Source organism: Canis lupus, chromosome 25 (genome assembly GCF_003254725.2).
Source record: "Canis lupus dingo isolate Sandy chromosome 25, ASM325472v2, whole genome shotgun sequence".
In the NCBI taxonomy this organism is placed as follows: domain Eukaryota; kingdom Metazoa; phylum Chordata; class Mammalia; order Carnivora; family Canidae; genus Canis; species Canis lupus.
Genome location: NC_064267.1, coordinates 34,833,353 through 34,853,885, shown reverse-complemented (window position 1 = coordinate 34,853,885; position 20,533 = coordinate 34,833,353). Strand labels below are relative to the sequence as shown.

General features: G+C 38.3%; 1 protein-coding gene across 8 annotated transcripts in view; it reads left to right on the top strand.

Annotated features, from left to right (window-relative positions):
* The window catches only part of PPP3CC (protein phosphatase 3 catalytic subunit gamma), a 110,723-nt gene that overhangs the window by 42,789 nt on the left and 47,401 nt on the right, over positions 1-20,533 (top strand). For all 8 annotated transcript variants that reach the window (XM_049100939.1, XM_035717186.2, XM_025463132.3 and 5 more), the window contains 3 exons: positions 1,961-2,158; positions 2,463-2,587; positions 18,372-18,483. In XM_049100939.1, the coding sequence (XP_048956896.1) occupies positions 1,961-2,158; positions 2,463-2,587; positions 18,372-18,483 (435 nt within the window). Of the gene's footprint in view, positions 1-1,960; positions 2,159-2,462; positions 2,588-18,371; positions 18,484-20,533 lie in introns of those variants that run through there.

Below are 20,533 nucleotides of genomic sequence, written 5' to 3'. Positions count from 1 at the left end.
TTATTTTTGTTTTATTTTTTAAAGATTTTACTTATTTATTCATGAGAGAGACAGAGAGAGAGAGAGAGAGAGGCAGAGACACAGGCAGAGAGAGAAGCAGGCTCCATGCAGGGAGCCCGATGCGGGACTCGATCTCCGGACTCCAGGACTACACCCTGGGCGGAGGACAGGTGCTAGACTGCTGAGCCATCCAAGGATACACCTGTTTTATTTTAGAAGTAGATTATTTTACTAAAATAATGTATTGATATTCTACCTGAATAACACAAATTAAATTAATTTAACCTGCAAATTAGAATACTTTTGAGAGTGAAAGCTGGCACTATGAACAATTACGATAGGAGAGCAGTGGAAATCTACGACTGCCTGCATAAACTGGGATGTATATGGTCCCCTATTTCAAGGTAATATTTGCTGGTTAGATAACTACTATAATTTTTTCAGTAAGCTCTGAATAGCCCAAAAAAGTCAAGTTGTAGCTAAGAGCCTGGTGAAACTACCATTTTCAAGGATTTTCAAGTCTCAAATTTTTATAGTGCCTATAGATTTCAACTTGGTTCTCTCTCTTTTTTTTTTTTTTTTACAGAGAGCATAAGAGTGAGACTACACACATGCATGTGCAAACTATGGGGTAGGAGAGGGAGAAGGGAATAGAATCCCAAGCAGGCTCCACACTCATCTTAGAGCCCAACATGTGGGCTCAATATCACAGCCCTGAAATCAGGACCTGAGCTGAAATCAACAGTTGGACACATAACCAACTGAGCTACCAGGTGCCTCTCCCCCCTTTTAAAGTTTATTTGTTTAAATAATCTCCCAACCCCAAGATCAAGAGTCATTCACTCCTCTGATTGAGCCAGCCAAGAGTCCCTCATCTTGGTACTTAACACATGCATAAAGCTAGAAGTGGAACTACCAGGCATAAATCACAAATTAAAATGAGCCCTTCTTTTAAATGTATAATTTATAGCCTTGTGAATGTTAGATCATAGATAATCTAAAGTAGACTACCTTATGAAGTAAGTAAATGAGATTTATTTATTTATGTAATATTCATGAGAGACACACAGAGAGGCAGAGACATAGGCAAGGGGAGAAGCAGGCTCCAAGCAGGGAGCCCGATGTGGCACTCGATCCTAGGACTCCACGATCATACCCTGACCTAAAGGGAGACGCTCAACCCCTGAGCCACCCAGGCATCCCGATGGCCAATTTTAAAGTCAAAAATTTTTTTCCTGTTAAAGTTGCTAGTTCACCATGATATTACATGAACTTTATATCAGACATAAACTGAAGTTATCTTTTAGCATTTCCAGATTAGAAAACACAGCTAGACCTTCCTTATCTGGTATTCTCGAGTTTATGCTGTGTCACTGTAACAAGTAATTCTGAGGAACAGCTCCATTCAGTTAGTGATATGCTTGCTATCAGTAATATTTTAAGCAACTGCTTTTTCATAATAAAGTGTACAACTATGATTCATTACCCGATCAGGAGCTGAAGTCAGACTTTTAAAACAGTTCCATTATGTCAGTTCATTGGAAAAATAAATGCCCTTTAGTGTTGATTTCTTTTTTTTTTTTAAGATTTTATTTATTTATTCATGAAAGATGCAGGGGGAGAGAGAGAGAGAGAGAGGCAGGCTCCAGGCAGGAGCCTGGTGTGGGATTCGATCCTGGCACTCCACGATCATGCCCTGAGCTGAAGGCAGACACTTAACCGTTAAGCCACCCAGGCGTCCCACACATACATCTTTTAAACACTTTAACTGTGGCTTTTTTAAAAATTAGAGTCTATCATCTGTAACATACAGTATCTTAGATTTCTTTCCCCATAAAATTCTAGTGCTGTGGTTGTGAAATCATAGTGATGTATTAGGTATAATTTGTTACGTAAAAGAAATGGGTTCACAGTTCTCTCTACGTTTAAGTATTTTAAATTACTTTTCCTCTCTTTCTAGCTGTTCCCTTTCCTCCAACCCAACGGCTTACTTTGAAGGAAGTATTTGAGAATGGGAAGCCTAAAATTGATGTTTTGAAAAACCATTTGGTGAAGGAAGGGCGACTGGAAGAGGAAGTAGCATTAAAGATAATCAATGATGGGGCTGCCATCCTGAGACAAGAGAAGACCATGATAGAAGTAGAGGCTCCAATCACGGGTAAGAGAAGTGTTTGCACAGCAGCAAATTTGAGAAATTATTACAAATAACCAACTAAGATGTATGATAATCTTTCTAGGAATTATGAAATAGTCTTAGGGATTGTTCAGTATGTTTGTTCGTCGAAGAAATACAATTTAAAATACCTAATATTTCCAGTATTGGTAGATTGACTACAATTATAGAACAATCCAGTCAAAAGCTAAAGTGATTTAAGTTAAAAGTTAAACTGTGATCTTATTGGTGTACTGCCCTTCTCTTATAAGATACAATTTTTCACCTCACCTTGTGTCCTTTTTCCTAGTTTGTGGTGACATTCATGGACAATTCTTTGACCTGATGAAGTTGTTTGAAGTTGGGGGATCACCTAGTAACACGCGCTACCTCTTTCTGGGTGACTATGTGGACAGAGGCTATTTCAGTATAGAGGTAAAAATTAAACTGGATACCTTGGAACAATTATATTGTCTTTTTTTTAGAAATTTGCTTTCCAGGGCAGCCCCGGTGGTGCAGCGGTTTAGCGCCGCCTGCAGCCCATGGCGTGATCCTGGAGACCTGGGATCGAGTCCCATGTCGGGCTCCCTGCATGGAGCCTGCTTCTCTCTCTGCCTGTGTCTCTGCCTCTCTCTCTCTCTCTCTCTCTCTCTCTCTCTCGCTCTGTATCTCTCATGAGTAAATAAAATAAAATCTTAAAAAAAAAAAAAGAAAAAAAGAAATTTGTTTTCCATTCTTCAGCAGAAGAAATTTAAATGAGAACACTGGCAGAATTTATAAACTTTGTTACTTTGAGTATTAAAGTGTTGGAAAAATGTTTTCATTTATATAAGAAAGGTCTATTCCTTCTTGTAGCTTCTGTATGTAGTAGACATATAGAAATCTATATTAACTCAGCTTTGCAAATAAATTGTTTACCAAACTTTTCTCTTGAAAATAGTGTATAGGCTGTATATAAATGACATAAATTACTATTCCTCCTAAACAGGGCTTGAATTAGCAGACCTTATTTATAAAACCATAAGCTGCTGGGCTGCAATTTACTCTTAAATTAGCTCCCAATGCTAAATAAGCAGTCATTTAGCATGTTGTAGGAATAATTTTTGATATTCTTGCACATAGTAAGCAATAAATATTCACTGAAGGAAAAAATAAAGTTAATGAAGTTAATGTAAACCCACAATTTACTTAAATATATTTCAAAAATTGAATGATGAGAAAAAATGATTAGAATTAAAGTAGGAGGGACTGGGTGGCTCAGTTGCTTAAGCATCTGACTCTTGGTTTCGGCTCAGATCATGATGTCAGGGTTTGGCTCCACATTGGGCATGAAGACTGCTTGGGGTTCTCTCTCTCCCTCTTCCTCTGCTCCTCTCCCTGATCATTCTCTTTCTCTCAAAAAAATAAATAAAATCTTTAAAAAAGAAATAATTAAAGTGTAAACTGTTATATATATAAAAGACAAAACTGTTTTAGACCCTAATGCAATGACTTGAGTAAAGTGGAACAAAAAGCACATTCATATTTAATGTCCATTGATGCAGCTATGTATACATGTTTGGCAAATAAAAGAGAAGTAACTTGAAATAGTGCAGGTAATTGAATTTATAATGTGTCCAGAATAAACATGAGATGAGAAATTGAGTCTGCTTGCTGTTCTTTTAGTCTTTAGTTGTGCTTCTCCTTCATAGCGTTATATAGTCTCACTGTACTTAGTGTATTTATGGCAGTTAAAAGTTTATTGTTTTTGCAGCATCACTCCTAGATCCAAGTCAACTCTCCTACCTAGTGCTCAACCAAAAAAAGCAGCATTCTAAAGATGCTAGAAAGATACACAAGAGAAATAGCTTGTCCTTTTTAGTTAGATGAGTGTTCTAAATTAATGAATCAGAAGTTTGGTGTTACCTGCCAGTGACTCCAATTAATTTAGTGTCATCTGTGAGGACAGAAGTTAGTGATAGAGGGATGTCTGGGTGGCTCAGTGGGTGAGCCTCTGCCTTTGGCTCAGGTCATGATCCTGGGGTCCTGGGATGGAGTCCCATATTGGGCTCTCCGCAGGAAGCCTGCTTCTCCCTCTGCCTGTGTCTCTGCCTCTTTCTTTGTGTCTGTCATGTATAAATAAATAAAATCTTAAAAAAAAAAAAAAAGGTAGTGGTAGAAGCTAAGAAAATAATTATGTTTCCCTGCTGCTCAGTAAATTCCCAAAGTCTCTAAGTAGGGACCTGGGATGGGTAAAGATGATACTTGCAGACTGTACCATTGAAATGTTTCTCTATTCTAAGTAATCTCACTGTCCATTAATAGATAAGTGGATAAAGATGTGTTCTATATACATATATACCAGATATAATAGAATATTACTCAGACATAAAAGAGAATGAAAAGTGGCTATTTGCAACAACATGGATGGACCTAGAGGATATTATGCTAAGTGAAATAAGACAGAGAAAGACAAATACTATATGATTTCATTTATGTGGAATGTAAAAAACAAAACAAATGAACAAACAAAACAGAAGCTAACTTATAAACACAAAACAAACTGGTGGTTCCCGAGGGGGGCGGAATGTACGGATTTGGGAAAATAGAGGGGATTAAGAGGTACAGACTTCAGGTCATAAAATAAATAAGTCACAGGGATGAAATGTGCATCACCAAAAATATAGTCAGTAATACTGTAATAACTTTGTAGGGTTGGGATGCCTGGGTGGCTCAGCAGTTGAGCATCTGCCTTTGGTTCAGGGCCTGATCCCGGATTCTTAGGATTGAGTCCCACATCAGGCTCCTTGCATGGAAACTGCTTCTTCTTCGGCCTGTGTCTCTGCCTCTCTTTCTGTGTCTTTCATAAATAAATAAATAAATAAAATCTTAAAAAAAATAACTTTATAGGGTTATAGGTGATAACTACACTTATGTGGTAAGCACTGCATATTGTATAGGATTATTAAATCACTATGTTGTACACTAGAAACTAATATAATATTGTATATCAACTGTAGTTCAATAAATAAGATAAAAAGGGAAGCAAACATAGCCTAAAAAAGAAAAGATTCCTACTTTCTATTCATATCACGTTTCAATAGACAGTCAAAAGTATGGATTTTGAAAGACAGATTGAATGTGTACTTATTTGTGTATTTGTTAGCATGAAGAGGTTTTAGAAGCTGACGAGAAGAATACAAAACTTACTAAATTTTTAGTTCTATTTAATGAAACATTTTTTTAAAGATTATTTATTTATTTATTTATTCATGAGAGACACACACACACAGAGGCAGAGACACACACAGAGAGAGAGGCAGAGTCACAGGCAGAGGGAAAAGCAGGCTCCTCGCAGGGAGCCTGATGTGGGACTCAAACCCAGGGCTCCGGGATCATGCCCTGGACTGAAGGCAGCGCTAAACCGCTGAGCCACTCAGCTGCCCCAATGAAACAACTTCTTAAAAAGATAATATTGTACCAAATCATCTTCAGATTATCAACTCACATATTTATAAATAGTTTCAATGCATCAGTATGTTCAGTAAAGCATACATCAAAAAAATCCATAATGATTTTTATATACATATACTATATTCAGAATATTTTCTGTTATATATTTTTTTCCTCATTCACCAACAAATGTTTCCTGATTGCCAACTTTATGGCAGGCTCTTAAGATAAATTAATGGGGCAGCCCCGGTGGCCCAGGGGTTTAGTGCCACCTTCGGCCTGGGGCCTGATCCTGGAGACCCGGGATCAAGACCCACGTTGGGCTCCCTGCATGGGGCCTGGTCCTCCCCCTGCCTGTGTCTCTAGCTCTCTCTCTCTCTCTCTGTGTCTGTCATGAATAAAAAAAAATTTTAAAAAAAAGAAATTAATGAATAAAATTCATGATTTCTATTTTTTGTTTGTTTTCTTTTTAAGATTCATGCTTTCAGGACACCTGGATGGCTCAGTCAGTTAAGCATCCAACTCTTGATTTCTCTTCAGGTCATGCTCTCAGGGTCATGAGACTGAGCCCCTCGTGGCTGCATGCTTAGCTGGGAATCTACTTGGGATTCTTTCTCTCCCTTTGCCCCTCCACGCCCTCTATTCCCCATGTTCACACACTCTCGAAAATAATAAATAAATCTTTTCTTTTTTTTTTTTTAATTTTTATTTATTTATGATAGTCACACAGAGAGAGAGAGAGAGAGGCAGAAACACAGGCAGAGGGAGAAGCAGGCTCCATGAACTGGGAGCCCGACGTGGGATTTGATCCCGGGTCTCCAGGATCGCGCCCTGGGCCAAAGGCAGGCACTAAACCGCTGTGCCACCCAGGGATCCCAATAAATAAATCTTAAAAAAAAAAAAGATTCATGCTTTCTAAAGGAGCTGACAGTCTATTAGAAAAGATGCACTTATAAACAGATCTTTCAGTAATCGTACAAAAATGCTGATTTAATTTTTTGCAGTATTCTTCATATTAGGAACTGGCATATTGCCTGACAGTAGACACTGAATCTATATTTGTTGAATGAATGAATGTTAATAAATCAGTTTCATTTTATCTAGTTATTTGATGTTTGACTAACTTAAAGGATTTTTCTGGAATAGCTGAAGAGATAAATGGATTAAAACTGTAAAGTGACAATGCTATTTTTTTTCCTTTATTTTTTTTAGATTTTATTTATTCATGAGAGAGAGAGAGAGAGAGAGAGGCAGAGACACAGGCAGAGGGAGAAGCAGGCTCCATGCAGGGAGCCTGATATGGGACTCAATCCTGGGACCCCAGAATCATGCCCTGAGCCAAAGAAAGACCTTCAATCACTGAGCTACCCCGGTGTCCCAGTGACAATGCTATTTTATCCCAGTTTTTTTTTTTTTAATTTTTATTCATTTATGATAGTCACAGAGAGAGAGAGAGAGGCAGAGACACAGGCAGAGGGAGAAGCAGGCTCCATGCACCGGGAGCCTGACGTGGGATTCGATCCCGGGTCTCCAGGATCGCGCCCTGGACCAAAGGCAGGCGCTAAACCGCTGCGCCACCCAGGGATCCCTATTTTATCCCAGTTTTAAAAGTAAACATCAGGGTGTATGTAGTGTTAGTTGGAAGTCACTTATTTGTAAACCCCTAAGGTTATAAACTTCTGTAGGCAACAGATTAGTCCAATATAATACAAGTATATATTTGAACCATTTTTTTATCAGTGTCCTTGATAAGCATGAATATGATGTTTTTGTCAAATGGATGCAAATAGGTAATGGAACCCTTATTACAATTTTTTGTTGTTGTAAATAGTTCACTTTTTTTTTTTAAAGATTTTATTTATCCATGAAAGACGAGAGAGAGAGAGAGAGAGAGAGAGAGAGAGAGAGGCAGAGACATAGGCAGAGGGAGGAGAAGCAGGCTCCATTCTGAGAGCCCAATGTAGGACTCGAGGTGCCCAGGTACTCATAAATAGTTCATTTTTGTAGAAAAATTTGGAAATGTAGAATCTAAGAAAACAAAAACTTTTGGGACACCTGAGTGGCTCAGTGGTTGAGCATCTGCCTTCGGCTCAGGTTGTAATCCCAGAGTCCTGGGATCAAGTAAGTCCTGCATCAGGCTTCCCTGCATGGAACCTACTTCTCCTTCCTCTGCCTATGTCTCTGTCTCTCTCTTTCTGTGTCTCTCATGGATAAATAAATAAAATCTTAAAAGAAAAAAAACATTATAAATCAGATATAATCCCTGTTAACATCTTGTATTTTCTTTCTTTTTTTTTTTATAAAGATTTTTTTTTGGGTAATCTATGTCCAATGTGGGGCTCAAGCTCACAACCCTGAGACCAAGAGTTGCCTGCTCCACTGACAGGCACCAACATCTTATATTTTATTATAGTCTTTCTTCTTCTTTTATATATGCATATATCTTTTTTAAAGAAAATTGAAATCATTTTGTACATTTCCTTTTTGTAGTCTTTTTTCCCCACTCAGTATTGTATTGAAAGCATTTTTCTCTGTTATTTGGAAAAATCTCTCCAAAATATGGCTAATGGTAAAAATATCATAAATTACTTCACCATTCTCCTATTGTTGGATAATTATTAGCAGGTAATTTTTAGCAGGTACTGCTTGTTGCCCAATAATTTTTAGCAGGTACTGCTTGTTGCCCATCTTTTCTCTCCTTCTTCCTTACTATCAAAATACCTATTTTGTTCAGATAAATGAGATTGGGGGTTTAGAGAGAACCTTGATTTCAGGAAAGGAGGCCCTTTAACCCAACCTCAGGGAATGAATTCTAATTGGTCTGAGCTACTCATGTGAATTAATTCCCTGTCATCAGTGATTGGTCTAGGGTAAACATGGGATTCTGTTTTGCCCAGTAATATGTAATGGGAACTCTGCTGTGTATATTTTGGTGTGAGGGTGCACACACACTTGGGTACTTTGGAATACTTGTTTCCAGATGAAAAGACTCTCGCAAGGTGAAAGCTTTTGAGCACTATTTCACCTTGTCATTTCAAATGTACTGTAGCAGCCACTTTGTGGCCATGTGGAAGGAAGGGCTAAGAATGAAAAGCAGACTTGCTGTGAATTACAGATCAAAGAGAGAGGACATGGTTTCTTGGTGACAGTACTGAGCTGATACACTAAACTGGGCATCTGATTTCTTGTTTCTTCCTAAATTACTTAAATGTCTCTGTGGCTTAAGCCATATTTAATTGCATATTTATTATTTTTACAAGTGGTCATTTTCTAGTTATTTCCATTTTGCATATTGCTGCAGTTAATATCTTTTCGAATAAATTTTTAATAGCATTTCTGATATTTCCTTGAGTCATATTATTTTTTTTTTAAGATTTTTATTTATTTATTCATGAGAGACAGAGAGAGAGAAGGGGAGGGGGCAGAGACATAGGCAGAGGGAAAAGCAGGCTCCCTTCAAGGAGCCCCAAGCGGGACTTGATCCCAGAACCCCAGGATCATGAACAGAGTCAAAGGCAGATGCTCAACCACTGAGCCACCCAGGTGCCCCAAGAAGTGAGTTTTTAAAAATATTTTATTTATTTATTCATGAGACACAGAAAGAGAGGCAGAGATATAGGCAGAGGGAGAAGCAGGCTCCATGCAGGGAGCCCGACGTGGGTCTCGATCCCAGGACTCCAGGACCATGCCCAGGGCTGAAGGCAGGCCCTAAACCTCTGAGCCACCCAGAGATCCCCCTGTCTTTTTTTTTTTTTTTTAAGTATAATTAACACAACGTTATATTGTGTACAACATAGTGATTCAACAAGTTTATAAGTTATGCTATGCTCACCACAAGTGGAGCTAACATACGATGCTAGTACAATACCATTGACTGTATTTCCTATACTGTCTCTTATTTCTTTGACTTAATCATTCCATAAGTAGAATCCTATACCTCTTACTCCCTTTACCCATTTTGTCAGTCCCTCCACACACCTCCCCTCTAGCAACTATCAATTTGTTCTCTGTATTTATGAATTTGATTCTGCTTTTTATGTTTATTTATTCAGTTTTGTGTTGAATTCCACAAGTAAGTGAAGTCATACGATATTTGTTTTTCTCTGCCTGACTTATTTCATTTAAAATTTAATGTAGGGATCCCTGGGTGGCGCAGCGGTTTGGCGCCTGCCTTTGGCCCAGGGCGTGATCCTGGAGACCCGGGATCGAATCCCACATCAGGCTCCCAATGCATGGAGCCTGCTTCTCCCTCTGCCTGTGTCTCTGCGCCTCTCTCTCGCTCTCTGTGACTATCATAAAAAAATAATAATAATAAAATAAAATAAAATAAAATTTAATGTATATTTTTTGGGGAATATTCTGTGCAAGTTGATATATATCAAAAACAAAGTCAACCAAAAAAAAAAAGTCATCTAAGTATATTTGTGTATGTCCACATATTTAAGTTTCTTGTTTGTTCTGCAGTGTCCTGAAATGTACATATATTTTGATACAACAGTTCTATTTTTTAGAAATACTGCAGATGTACACATAATTATGTACAAAGACATATGAATGAATAGTTTGTCAAAATGCTTGAGAAGTCCTACTGTCATTTAATGAGCTGGCTCCAGGGAAACATATCATCCAATGTGCAGGAAACTCCTGAACAACAAAGAACCACGCTTTTCAGATTGTCAGTACCTCTGTAGAGAAGCACCATTAAATTCTGGGGATGGAGATGAACAAGCAAAGCCAGGTCCCATACATGTTTTCTAGTGAAAAGGACTTCATTGTGTATTTGTTTATGCCTGTGAAAATCAAATCAGGGTAATGGGCCACAAGGATAACTAATTTAGTTGGAGATTAGGAAAGGCCTACTTGAGTTAACATCTGAATAGAAACTTGAATGACCTGAGGGAATGAGTCTTGCCTATGCAGTCCGGGTTGAGGGAGGGGTGAGAACATATTAAGTATAAAAGCTCTGAGGCTGGAGGAAGACTTATGCAGTCCTCGAATCATAACAAGGCCAATTTTGCCAGAAAGAATAATGAGTAAGGGGAAGTTGTAGGTGATGTATCAGAAAGATAGGCAGAGGTTAGATGATGTCAGCACTTTCAAACCATAGTAAGGGATTTATTCTGAATGCAATAGGAAGCCATTGGAGATTGATTGTTTTGAGCTGGGGAGTGACATATTCACATTTATATTTTAAAACAGTTACTCTGAGGCACCTGGCTCAGTCTGATGCCAACTCTTGATTTCTGCTCAGCTCCTGACCTCAGGGTTGTGAGATGGAGCTGAACCCTTGTCAGGCTCCTGCTGTGCAGGAAGTCTGCTTAAGATTCTCTCTCCCTGGGCAGCCCTGGTGGCTCAGCGGTTTAGCGCTGCCTTCAGCCCAAGGCGTGATCCTGGAGACCTGGGATCAAGTCCCACGTCAGGCTCCCTGCATGGAGCCTGCTTCTCCCTCTGCCTGTGTCTCTGCCTCTCTCTCTCAATGTGTCTCTCATGAATAAATAAATAAAATCTTAAAAAAAAAAAAAAAAGATTCTCTCTCCCTCTTCCCCTTCCCCCTCCTTCTCTAAAACAACAAACAAAACAAAACTAGTTACTCTGGCTCTTTTGTGGTAAACTGACTGTGGAAGCCTAAGAGTGGGTACAGGGAGGCCAGTTAGGAATCTAATCCAGTACATGGGCAGGAGATGTTGGTGATTTAGATTAGGCTTATTCATAAGCACCTGGGATTTAGAAGAAGTTTGAAGTCTTTCCTTTTTGGGAGGTGGGAAAATCTCAGTTCAAGTAATCAAGCTCATCAGGTCATGACACATTTATTACTAATCATTGCAAAGTCCCTGTCTTATTTTTTTTTTCTTATCTGTGAACTCTATTTTTTTCTTCCTCTTGCTATTATGTATATCTCTGTTATGTTTAGTATATACCTCAGAATACATATAATACATTACATTAATTTTTTAATATGTAAGGTTTTGGATAAAGTATTTAAATTTTATATAAGTTTTTTTGGTGCTATTCAGTGGTCCTCAAACTTTAGCATGCATCATAACTCCCTGGAGCAGTTGCTCAAAAACAGATTACTGGGCCCCACCTCAGAATTTCTTTTTTTTTTTTTTTTTTTTTTTTTTTTTTTAAAATTTTTTTATTTATTTATGATAGTCACAGAGAGAGAGAGAGAGAGAGAGAGGCAGAGACATAGGCAGAGGGAGAAGCAGGCTCCATGCACCGGGAGCCTGATGTGGGATTCGATCCTGGGTCTCCAGGATCGTGCCCTGGGCCAAAGGCAGGCACCAAACCGCTGCGCCACCCAGGGATCCCTCAGAATTTCTGATTCACTTTCTGATATAGAGTCTGAAAATCTCTATTTCTAACAAGTTGCCATGTAATGCTAATGCACCACATTTGAGATGAATATGACCACACTGAGAACTACTGCTGTGGCTTTGTTTCTGTTGATTTGGGTTTTCACTTATGATGTTTATAAGATCTATCCAGATTACTGTCTCTCGGTCATTGCTTTCTGCCTGCTGTGTAGTTTCCATAGTATACCTATATGACATTTTAGTTCCTTATTCTCAATGGTGGACAGCTAGTTTGTCTGTAGTTTCTTTCTACAGTGAACATTGCTGTGATAAATATTCTTATATAGGGCAGCCCAGGTGGCTTTGCGGTTTAGCGCCTGCCTTTGGCCCAGGGCCTGATCCTGGAGACGTGGGATCGAGTCCCACATCGGGCTCCCTGCATGGAGCCTGCTTCTCCCTCTGCCTCTCTCTTTCTGTGTGTGTCTCTTATGAATAAATAAATAAAATCTTAAAAAAAAAATTCTTATATAAATCCACTGATATTCCCATGCTTTAGTTTCTCTGTGGTTTATGAACAAGAGTGGAATTGCCAGGGAAAAAGGTATATACTTTTATACTTGAAGGTATATACTTCATACTCTATACTTCATACTTGAACTGACGATCCCAGATTCCTCTTCAGAATAGTTGTACCAATCTATATGCCTACCTGTAGCACCTAAGAGTTCATTTTTCCTTACAGTCCTCTCTCCAGAATTTAGTTTTATCTCACTTTCTAATATTTAGCGAAAATGTCTCCAATTACTAATGAAATTGAGCATCTCCTCATATGTTAGCTTTACAAACATATTTCCATATGTTTTTATTTTTTATTTTTTTCCACATGTTTTTAAAAAATAAATGTACTTGTCAGTGTATATTGCCCCTTAAGTGCTACTTTATTTGGGTCCCACAGATTTTGGCATGTATTGTTTTTATTATTATTTGGTATTTTATATTTAAGAATTCTCTTTAACCCTAGGATAATGAAGTAGTTTGGTTTTTATTTCCAGTCATGCAGGATTTTTTTTTTAGAGTTAGTATTTTGTTACTGATTCTAATTAATATAATTTAGAGAACATAACCTGAATAATATTCTTTGGAATTTATTGAGACTCCTTTCCTGAGGTACCTACTAGATTTTTGTGACTATTTTTTTTTTTAAGTAATCTGTGTACCCAACATGGGGCTTGAACTCACAGCCCCAAGATCAAGAGTCACATGTTCTGCCAACTGAGCCAGCCAGGTGCCTCTTTGTACTATCTTGCATATACTTGAAAATAATGCATTGTCTTTGGAATTGTTCCCTGTAACTTTCGTTATTTTTATCTGCTTGAACTAGGAGTTACTTTTTATGTGTCAAAATTGCCAACTACAGTTACTGATTGTTGGATTCTCCCCCTAGTCCTGTCAATTGTTGCTGTGTTTTGAGACTATGTGTGAGATATGTATATTTCATAATTAGTATATATGATTGGTTTCATTATTTGCAGGTTCTGTATTTGCATATATGTCTCCCTGATAAAATTTATTTTAGTCCCCAATTCAATACACCTAGTGATTCTGAGGTCCTAGGCCCTCTCACCAGGAACTGGGAAATATATATAAGCATACCAACCTGTACATTTTTATTTGTTTCTGTATTTCTCTTATATACCCTAAAAAGAATGAATTTTGATTACAGTCCAACCATCACAAGATTTAGTCTAGCCTTCCTCCTTTCCTACTCCCATTATCTACAGTATATTCACTTGTCTGTTCAATCTTAGTATATCCATAAAATAGGTATATATCAGCCAGTTCATACTGTGAAAACAGATTTCCTAACTAGAGATACAGTGTTTGTGTACATTTCTTTGTGTCTTTAGTCTTGTAGTAGGCAGTCAAAATACTATTTTCCAAAGTTACTTGGGTTCTTTTTCCCCATACCCTTCTTTGTTGCTTTGATATCTATTTATAATACAGTTAGGGTTATTACTGTTTGTATTCTGTTTGGGGTTTCTTTCACATGCTGGTTGATTTAATTATTTATTTTGGGAGACACATGTAAAACATTACTGTTGTTCTAGGAGTCAAAGCTATCCAAAAGGTTATCCTTTGAGAGGCACTGCTCTCTCCTCAACCCTCTTAAACTGTCCCCAGTGCCCCCTCCTTTCCACCCCTTTCCTCTGTGCCCACTGTAAGTAACTTTAGTTTCTGACTTATCCTTCCTGTAATTCTTCTGCACAAATGAGTAAGTACATATGTCTTTTTGTATCCCTTCTTTATTACAGAAACAGTAGCATACTCTTTTGTACTTTACTTTTTTCACTTCATACTGTATTTTAGAAATTGCTCCAAATCAGTTTATACAGCTCTTTCTCTCTGTTTTGTGTGTGTCATAATTTGCTAAGCCTTCTGTCCAATGTATGGTCATTTAGGTTGTTTCTGAAATGTTGCTATTACAAGCAATACCACAGGGCACCTGGGTGGCTCAGTGGTTGAGGATCTGCCTTCTCAGGTCAAGTGATCCCCAGGTCCTGGGATAGAGTCCCACATCAGGCTCCCCCCAGAGAGCATGCTTCTCCCTCTGCCTATGTCTCTGCCTCTCTCTGTGTCTCTCGTGAATAAATAAATAAAATCTTATAAAAAATAAACAACACCACAACTTTGTATTATTATTATTATTTGGAGGTATATCTTCAGGGTAGGTCAAAAGTTAAATGAATATGTAGTTTTAGCAGTTTTTGCCAGTTTTTTTACTGTACAAATTATTTTTATTTTATTTGTAGATAGTCAAATTTATCCATCCTTTAAACAGATTTTTTAAAAGATTTTTATTTATTTATTCATGAGAGACAGAGAGAAAGAGGCAGAGACACAGGCAGAGGGAGAAGCAGGCTCCATTCCATGCAGGGAGCCCGATGTGGGACTCGATCCCGGGACTCGATCTCGGGACTCCAGGATCACACCCTGGGCCAAAGGCAGGCGCCAAACCGCTGAGCCACCCAGGGATCCCTATCCATCCTTTAAAAATTTTTTTTAGGGCAGCCCTGATGGCTCAGCAGTTTAGCGTCCCCTTCAGCCCAGGGCCTGATCCTGGAGACCCGGGATCGAGTCCCATGTCGGGCTCCTTGCATGGAGCCTGCTTTTCCCTCTGCCTGTGTCTCTGCACCTCTCTCTGTCTCTCATAAATAAATAAGACTTTAAATAAATAAATAAATAAATAAATAAATAAATAAATAAATAGATAGATAGATAAAATTTTTAAAAATTTATTCAGGAGAAAGAAAAAGCACAAATGGGGAGTGAGGTGGGGGGCAGAGAAAGAGGGACAAGCAGAGTCCCCATTGAGCAGTGAGCCTGACATGGGCTGAGACTCAGGACCCTGAGATGATGACTTGAACTGAAGGCAAATGCTTAACCAGCTGAGCCATCCAAGAGCCCCTCCATCTTTTCATATTTCTTTTCTTTCTTTTCTTTTCTTTTCTTTTCTTTTCTTTTCTTTTCTTTTCTTTTCTTTTCTTTCTTTTCTTTTCTTTTCTTTTCTTTTCCCCTAGTTTTTTTTTTAATTAATATATTTTTTTAAATTTTTATTTATTTATGATAGTCACACACACAGAGAGAGAGAGGCAGGGACACAGGCAGAGGGAGAAGCAGGCTCCATGCACCAGGAGCCCGACGTGGGATTCGATCCCGGGTCTCCAGGATCGCGCCCTGAGCCAAAGGCAGGCACTAAACCGCTGTGCCACCCAGGGTTCCCTGCCCCTGGTTTTTTTTTATCATTAGTTAAGATCAAGTTTTTCCCCGGGGTGCCTGAGTGGCTCAGTGGTTGAGCGTCTGCCTTTGGATTAGGCGTGATCCTGGAGTCCCGGGATTGAGTCCCACATTGGGCCCCCTGTATGGAGCCTGCTTTTCTCCCTCTGCCTATGTCTCTACCTCTCTCTGTATCTCTCATGAATAAATAAATAAAATCTTTTAAAAAAAATCAAGTTTCCCCCTACATTAAGGGTACAGAACTCACCACTTTTTTTATAGAACTTGCATGATTTCATTTTGATACAGTTAGCTCCCTTATCCATTTGTCATTTATTATGTATTACATGAGATATAGATCTAATTTTTTTTTGAAATGGCATCAGATGACCCAGAGATATTTATTAAGAAATCCATCATTAGGGGCACCTGATGGCTTTGTCAGTAAGCATCTGACCAGCTCAGGTCATTATCTCAGAGTCCTGGGATCAAGTCCCATGTGCAGCCCCACAAGGAGACCCACGCTGAGCTCCCCACTTAATGGGGAATCTGCTTGTCCCTCTGCCCCTCTCTATGTTTGTGTGCAACGATGTGCTCTCTCTCTCAAATAAATAAATAAAAACTTAAATCCATCATTACCCTCAGTGAACTAGGATGCTACCTTTATTATATACCAAAAAATTTGTGTATACTTGGATTAATTTCTGAGCTAGTTTATTCCACTGGTATATTTATATATGTGCCAGTACCACTGTTTTAATTATAGAAGCTTTATAGTATCTCTTAATGTCCAGTAAGACTAGTTCCCCTCCATTCTCTGTCCGCCCATAGTTCTCATTTTTCAGTGTTTTTTTCCTGGCTGTTTCCTGGCTATTCTTGCATGTTTATTTTTCCATAGAAAATAACTTGTTAAAAAAAAAAAAAAAAGAAAATAACTTGTTGGTATTTTTTTTGGAATTACAATGATTTTATAAATTAGGAAGAACTAAGGCAGAATCATCCTATCCAAGAACAAGGGATGTTTTTCCATTTGTTCTTGCCTACTTTTGTGTCTTTCAGGAGGGTCTTAAATTTTTCTTGGTATTAATTTTGTACAGTTCTTGCTAAATTTGTTCCTGTATGTTTAATCTTCTTTGCTGCTATTATAAATGGCAGGTGTCCTATTTATTGGTTGTGTATATGAAGGCTATTTATTTTATATATTAATTTTATATCCTGCCATGTTACTGAATTCTTTTATTATTTGAGTTGGGTTCTTTTTTTTTTTTTAAGATTTTATTTATTTATTCATGAGAGACACACAGAGAGAGAGAGAGAGAGAGAGGCAGAGACACAGGCAGAGGGAGAAGCAGGCTCCATGCAGGGAGCCCGATATGGGACTCGATCCCAGGTCTCCAGGATCAGGCCTTGGGCTGAAGGCAGTGCTAATAAACCCCTGAGCCACCCTGGCTGTCCTGTGTTTTGTTTTTGTTTTTTTTTAAGATTTTATTTATTGGACGATCCCTGGGTGGCTCAGAGGTTTAGTGCCTGCCCCTTCGGCCCAGGGCCTGATCCTGGAGACCTGGGATCGAGTCCCACATCAGGCTCCCTGCATGGAGCCTGCTTCTCCCTCTGCCTGTGTCTCTGCCTCTCTCTCTGCCTCTCTCTCTCTCTCTCGTATGTGTGTGTGTGTGTGTGTGTGTGTCTCATAAATAAATAAAATCTTTTTTTAAAAAAAGATTTTATTTATTTATTTGAATGAGAGTAGCCAGAGAGCATGAGTGGGGGAGAGGCAGAGGGAGAAGCCGACTCCTTACTGAGCAGGGAGCCAAACATGGGATTCGGTCCTGGGACTCCAGGATCATGACCTAAACCAAAGGCAGATGCTTAACCAACTAAGCCACCCACGTGTTCCACTGAGTTAGTTTTATCATTGATTTTTTTGGGGGGTTTTTGGATATACTATTTTTTTTTTGGATATACTATTATTATATATATTCTTCAAATAGAGTTATTTTATTTTTTCTTTATCCATTCCTTTTTTTTTTTAATAAAGATTTTATTTATTCATAAGAGACAGAGAGAGAGGCAGAGACATAGGTAGAGGGAGAAGCAGGATCCCTGCAGGGAGCCTGATGTGGAACTCGATCCCAGGACCCCCGGATCATGACCTGAGCCAAAGACAGACACTCGACCACTGAGCCATCCAGGTGCCCCTCTTTACCCATTCTTTGTTTTTTTTTTTTCCTCTTTACCCATTCTTAAACCTCTAATTGATTTCTTTTGTCTAAATTAATTACCTGTACCTCTAGTACAGTGTTGAATAATAGCAGAGATAGTGGATATCCTTGCCTCATTCCTTATTTTAATGGAAATGTCTCTGGTGTTTCTTCATTAAATAAAATACTGATTTTAGGACCAAGAGTGTGGGGGTAGGGTCAGTAGGTGGCTTTGTCACAGAGTTATAGATATTTGGATAGAACATTAAAATATAAATTAAGAAGAGGTATGTATGAAACTACTGTCTGTCAGATTTTAGAGCAACAGTATGTCACATTCAAAAAGTTAGAAAGTTGTGCTCGCTTCGGCAGCACATATACAAAAAGTTAGAAAGTTTCATGTCTCAATTTGAGAATAGCAATGAGATATGCCATTATAGCAGGTCATTTGAATTTCTATAAATTATCCTTATGCATTATGGTCACAAATAAAAATATATCCTTATTTTTGTCTTATAGTGTGTGCTGTTTTTGTGGAGTTTAAAGATTAATCATCCCAAAACAGTATTTCTGCTTCGAGGAAATCATGAATGTAGGCATCTTACAGAATATTTCACCTTCAAACAAGAATGTAAGTATAATCACTTTTCCAGAACTTTTTTTTTTGAAGTAAACTCTACCCCCAGTGTGAGGCTTGGACTCAAAACTCTGAAATCAAGAGTCATATGCTCTACCAACTGAACCAGGCACCACATAAATTTTTTAGTTACCGTTTGTCAATCCCAAAATGAATCAAACATAAACTAAATTAATGGAACTCAAATGCCTCCTATTTATTTCTGGTAAGAACCAAGACATTTGTTTTCAAAATAACTTTTGTGGTTTTCCCCTATGTATGTAAAGTAGTACATTTGGGGTATTTGGAAAACATAGAATAGTCCAAAGAAGATAAAAGTTGTCCACAGTAAAACCACTTAAAGATAATAACTATTGGGCAGCCCTGGTGGCGCAGCGGTTTAGCACTGCCTGCAGCCCAGGGCATGATCCTGGAGACCCGGGATCGAGTCCCACATCAGGCTCCCTGCATGGGGCCTGCTTCTCCCTCTGCCTCTCTCTCTCTCTCTCTCTCTCTCTCTCTGTGTCTCTCATGAATAAATAAAAAATAAAATCTTTAAAAAAAAAAGATAACTATTATCTCACTATTTGAGAGGTAGTCTTTTCTGTATACATAAAAACCTATCATGAAAGAGTTCAAATGCATGTATATTTGTACGTTTTCAAAATAAAATTGGGCTTTTATATGCACTGCTTAATAAATTGTGCCTTTCACTTTAATAAAATTTCTCTGTATCATTAAATATTTTTAAACAGGATTTTAAAATGTTATTTTAATATTTTTAAAGTATTCCATCTTATGAGGTGCCTCGGTGGCTCAATCATTTAAGCATCTGACTTCTGCTTGGGTTGTAATCCCAGGATCCTGGGATAGAGGCTTGCTGAGCAGGGAGCCTGCTCCTCCCTCTCCCTCTGCCACTCCCCCTGCTTGTGTGCCCTCTCTCAAATAAATAAATAAGTTCTTAAAGAAAAAAAAAAAGGTCTTCCATCTTATGAATGCACTATCATGTAGCCAGTTTAGTGACAACTGTATGACATTTCTGTTGAATGACATTAATACTGTAATAGTTTAAAAAAAACTATTATTAAAGGTAGAGTTTTTTAAAGTCAAAATATTGGCGATCCCTGGGTGGCTCAGCAGTTTAGTGCAACCTTTGGTCCAGGGTGTGATCCTGGAGACCCGGGATGGAGTCCCACGTCAGGCTCCCTGCGTGGAGCCTGCTTCTCCCTCTGCCCTCCCCACTCTGTGTGTCTCTCATGAATAAATAAATAAAATCTTAAAAAAAAAAATTGCTGTTTGATAAAAAAAACAAAAAACGTCACAGATTTCTTGGACCAAAAAAAAAGATTTCTTTGACCAGAATCTAGGTACTCACTATTGACTCTTAACTAACATTCAATGTGAATATTAATCTATTGGGCTTGTTTGAGAGAATTTACCCCAGGACATTTGTACTTAGTATTTCTTGTTTTCCCAGTTAGCTATCTGTTCATAAGACCTATGTCCTTACTTCACTGATGTCATCTCAGAGACTTTCTTCCTTGGTTGCTTTTTCTAAATTATATATATCATCATTTTACTCTCATACCTCGCCTTTTTTTTAATATTATCTATCAACACCTGGATTTTTATATAAGATTTATATTTTTAAAAATAGATTTGTTTATTATTTTTCTCTCCTACCATAATTTAAGTTTCATGACAGCAGGGACATGTTTTATCCACTGTTGTTTTTCCATAATAGCGTCTAATAACTCCTAGGAGAGGGTAGCCCCTGTGACTCAGCGGTTTAGCACCGCCTTCAGTCCAGGGCGTGATCCTGGAGCCCCGGGATCGAGTCCCACATCGGGTTTGCTGCATGGAGCCTGCTTCTCCCTCTGCCTGTGTCTCTGCCTCTCTCTGTGTATGTCTCTCATGAATAAATAAATAAAATCTTTAAAAAATAAATAAATAACTCAAAAGAGATGCTTAAAAATATTGGTTGAGTTAATTTGTTGAATGAATGATCATCTAGAATTTGTACTTTGGGCACATATTCTCAGAAGACAATTACTAAGTTAGAGAG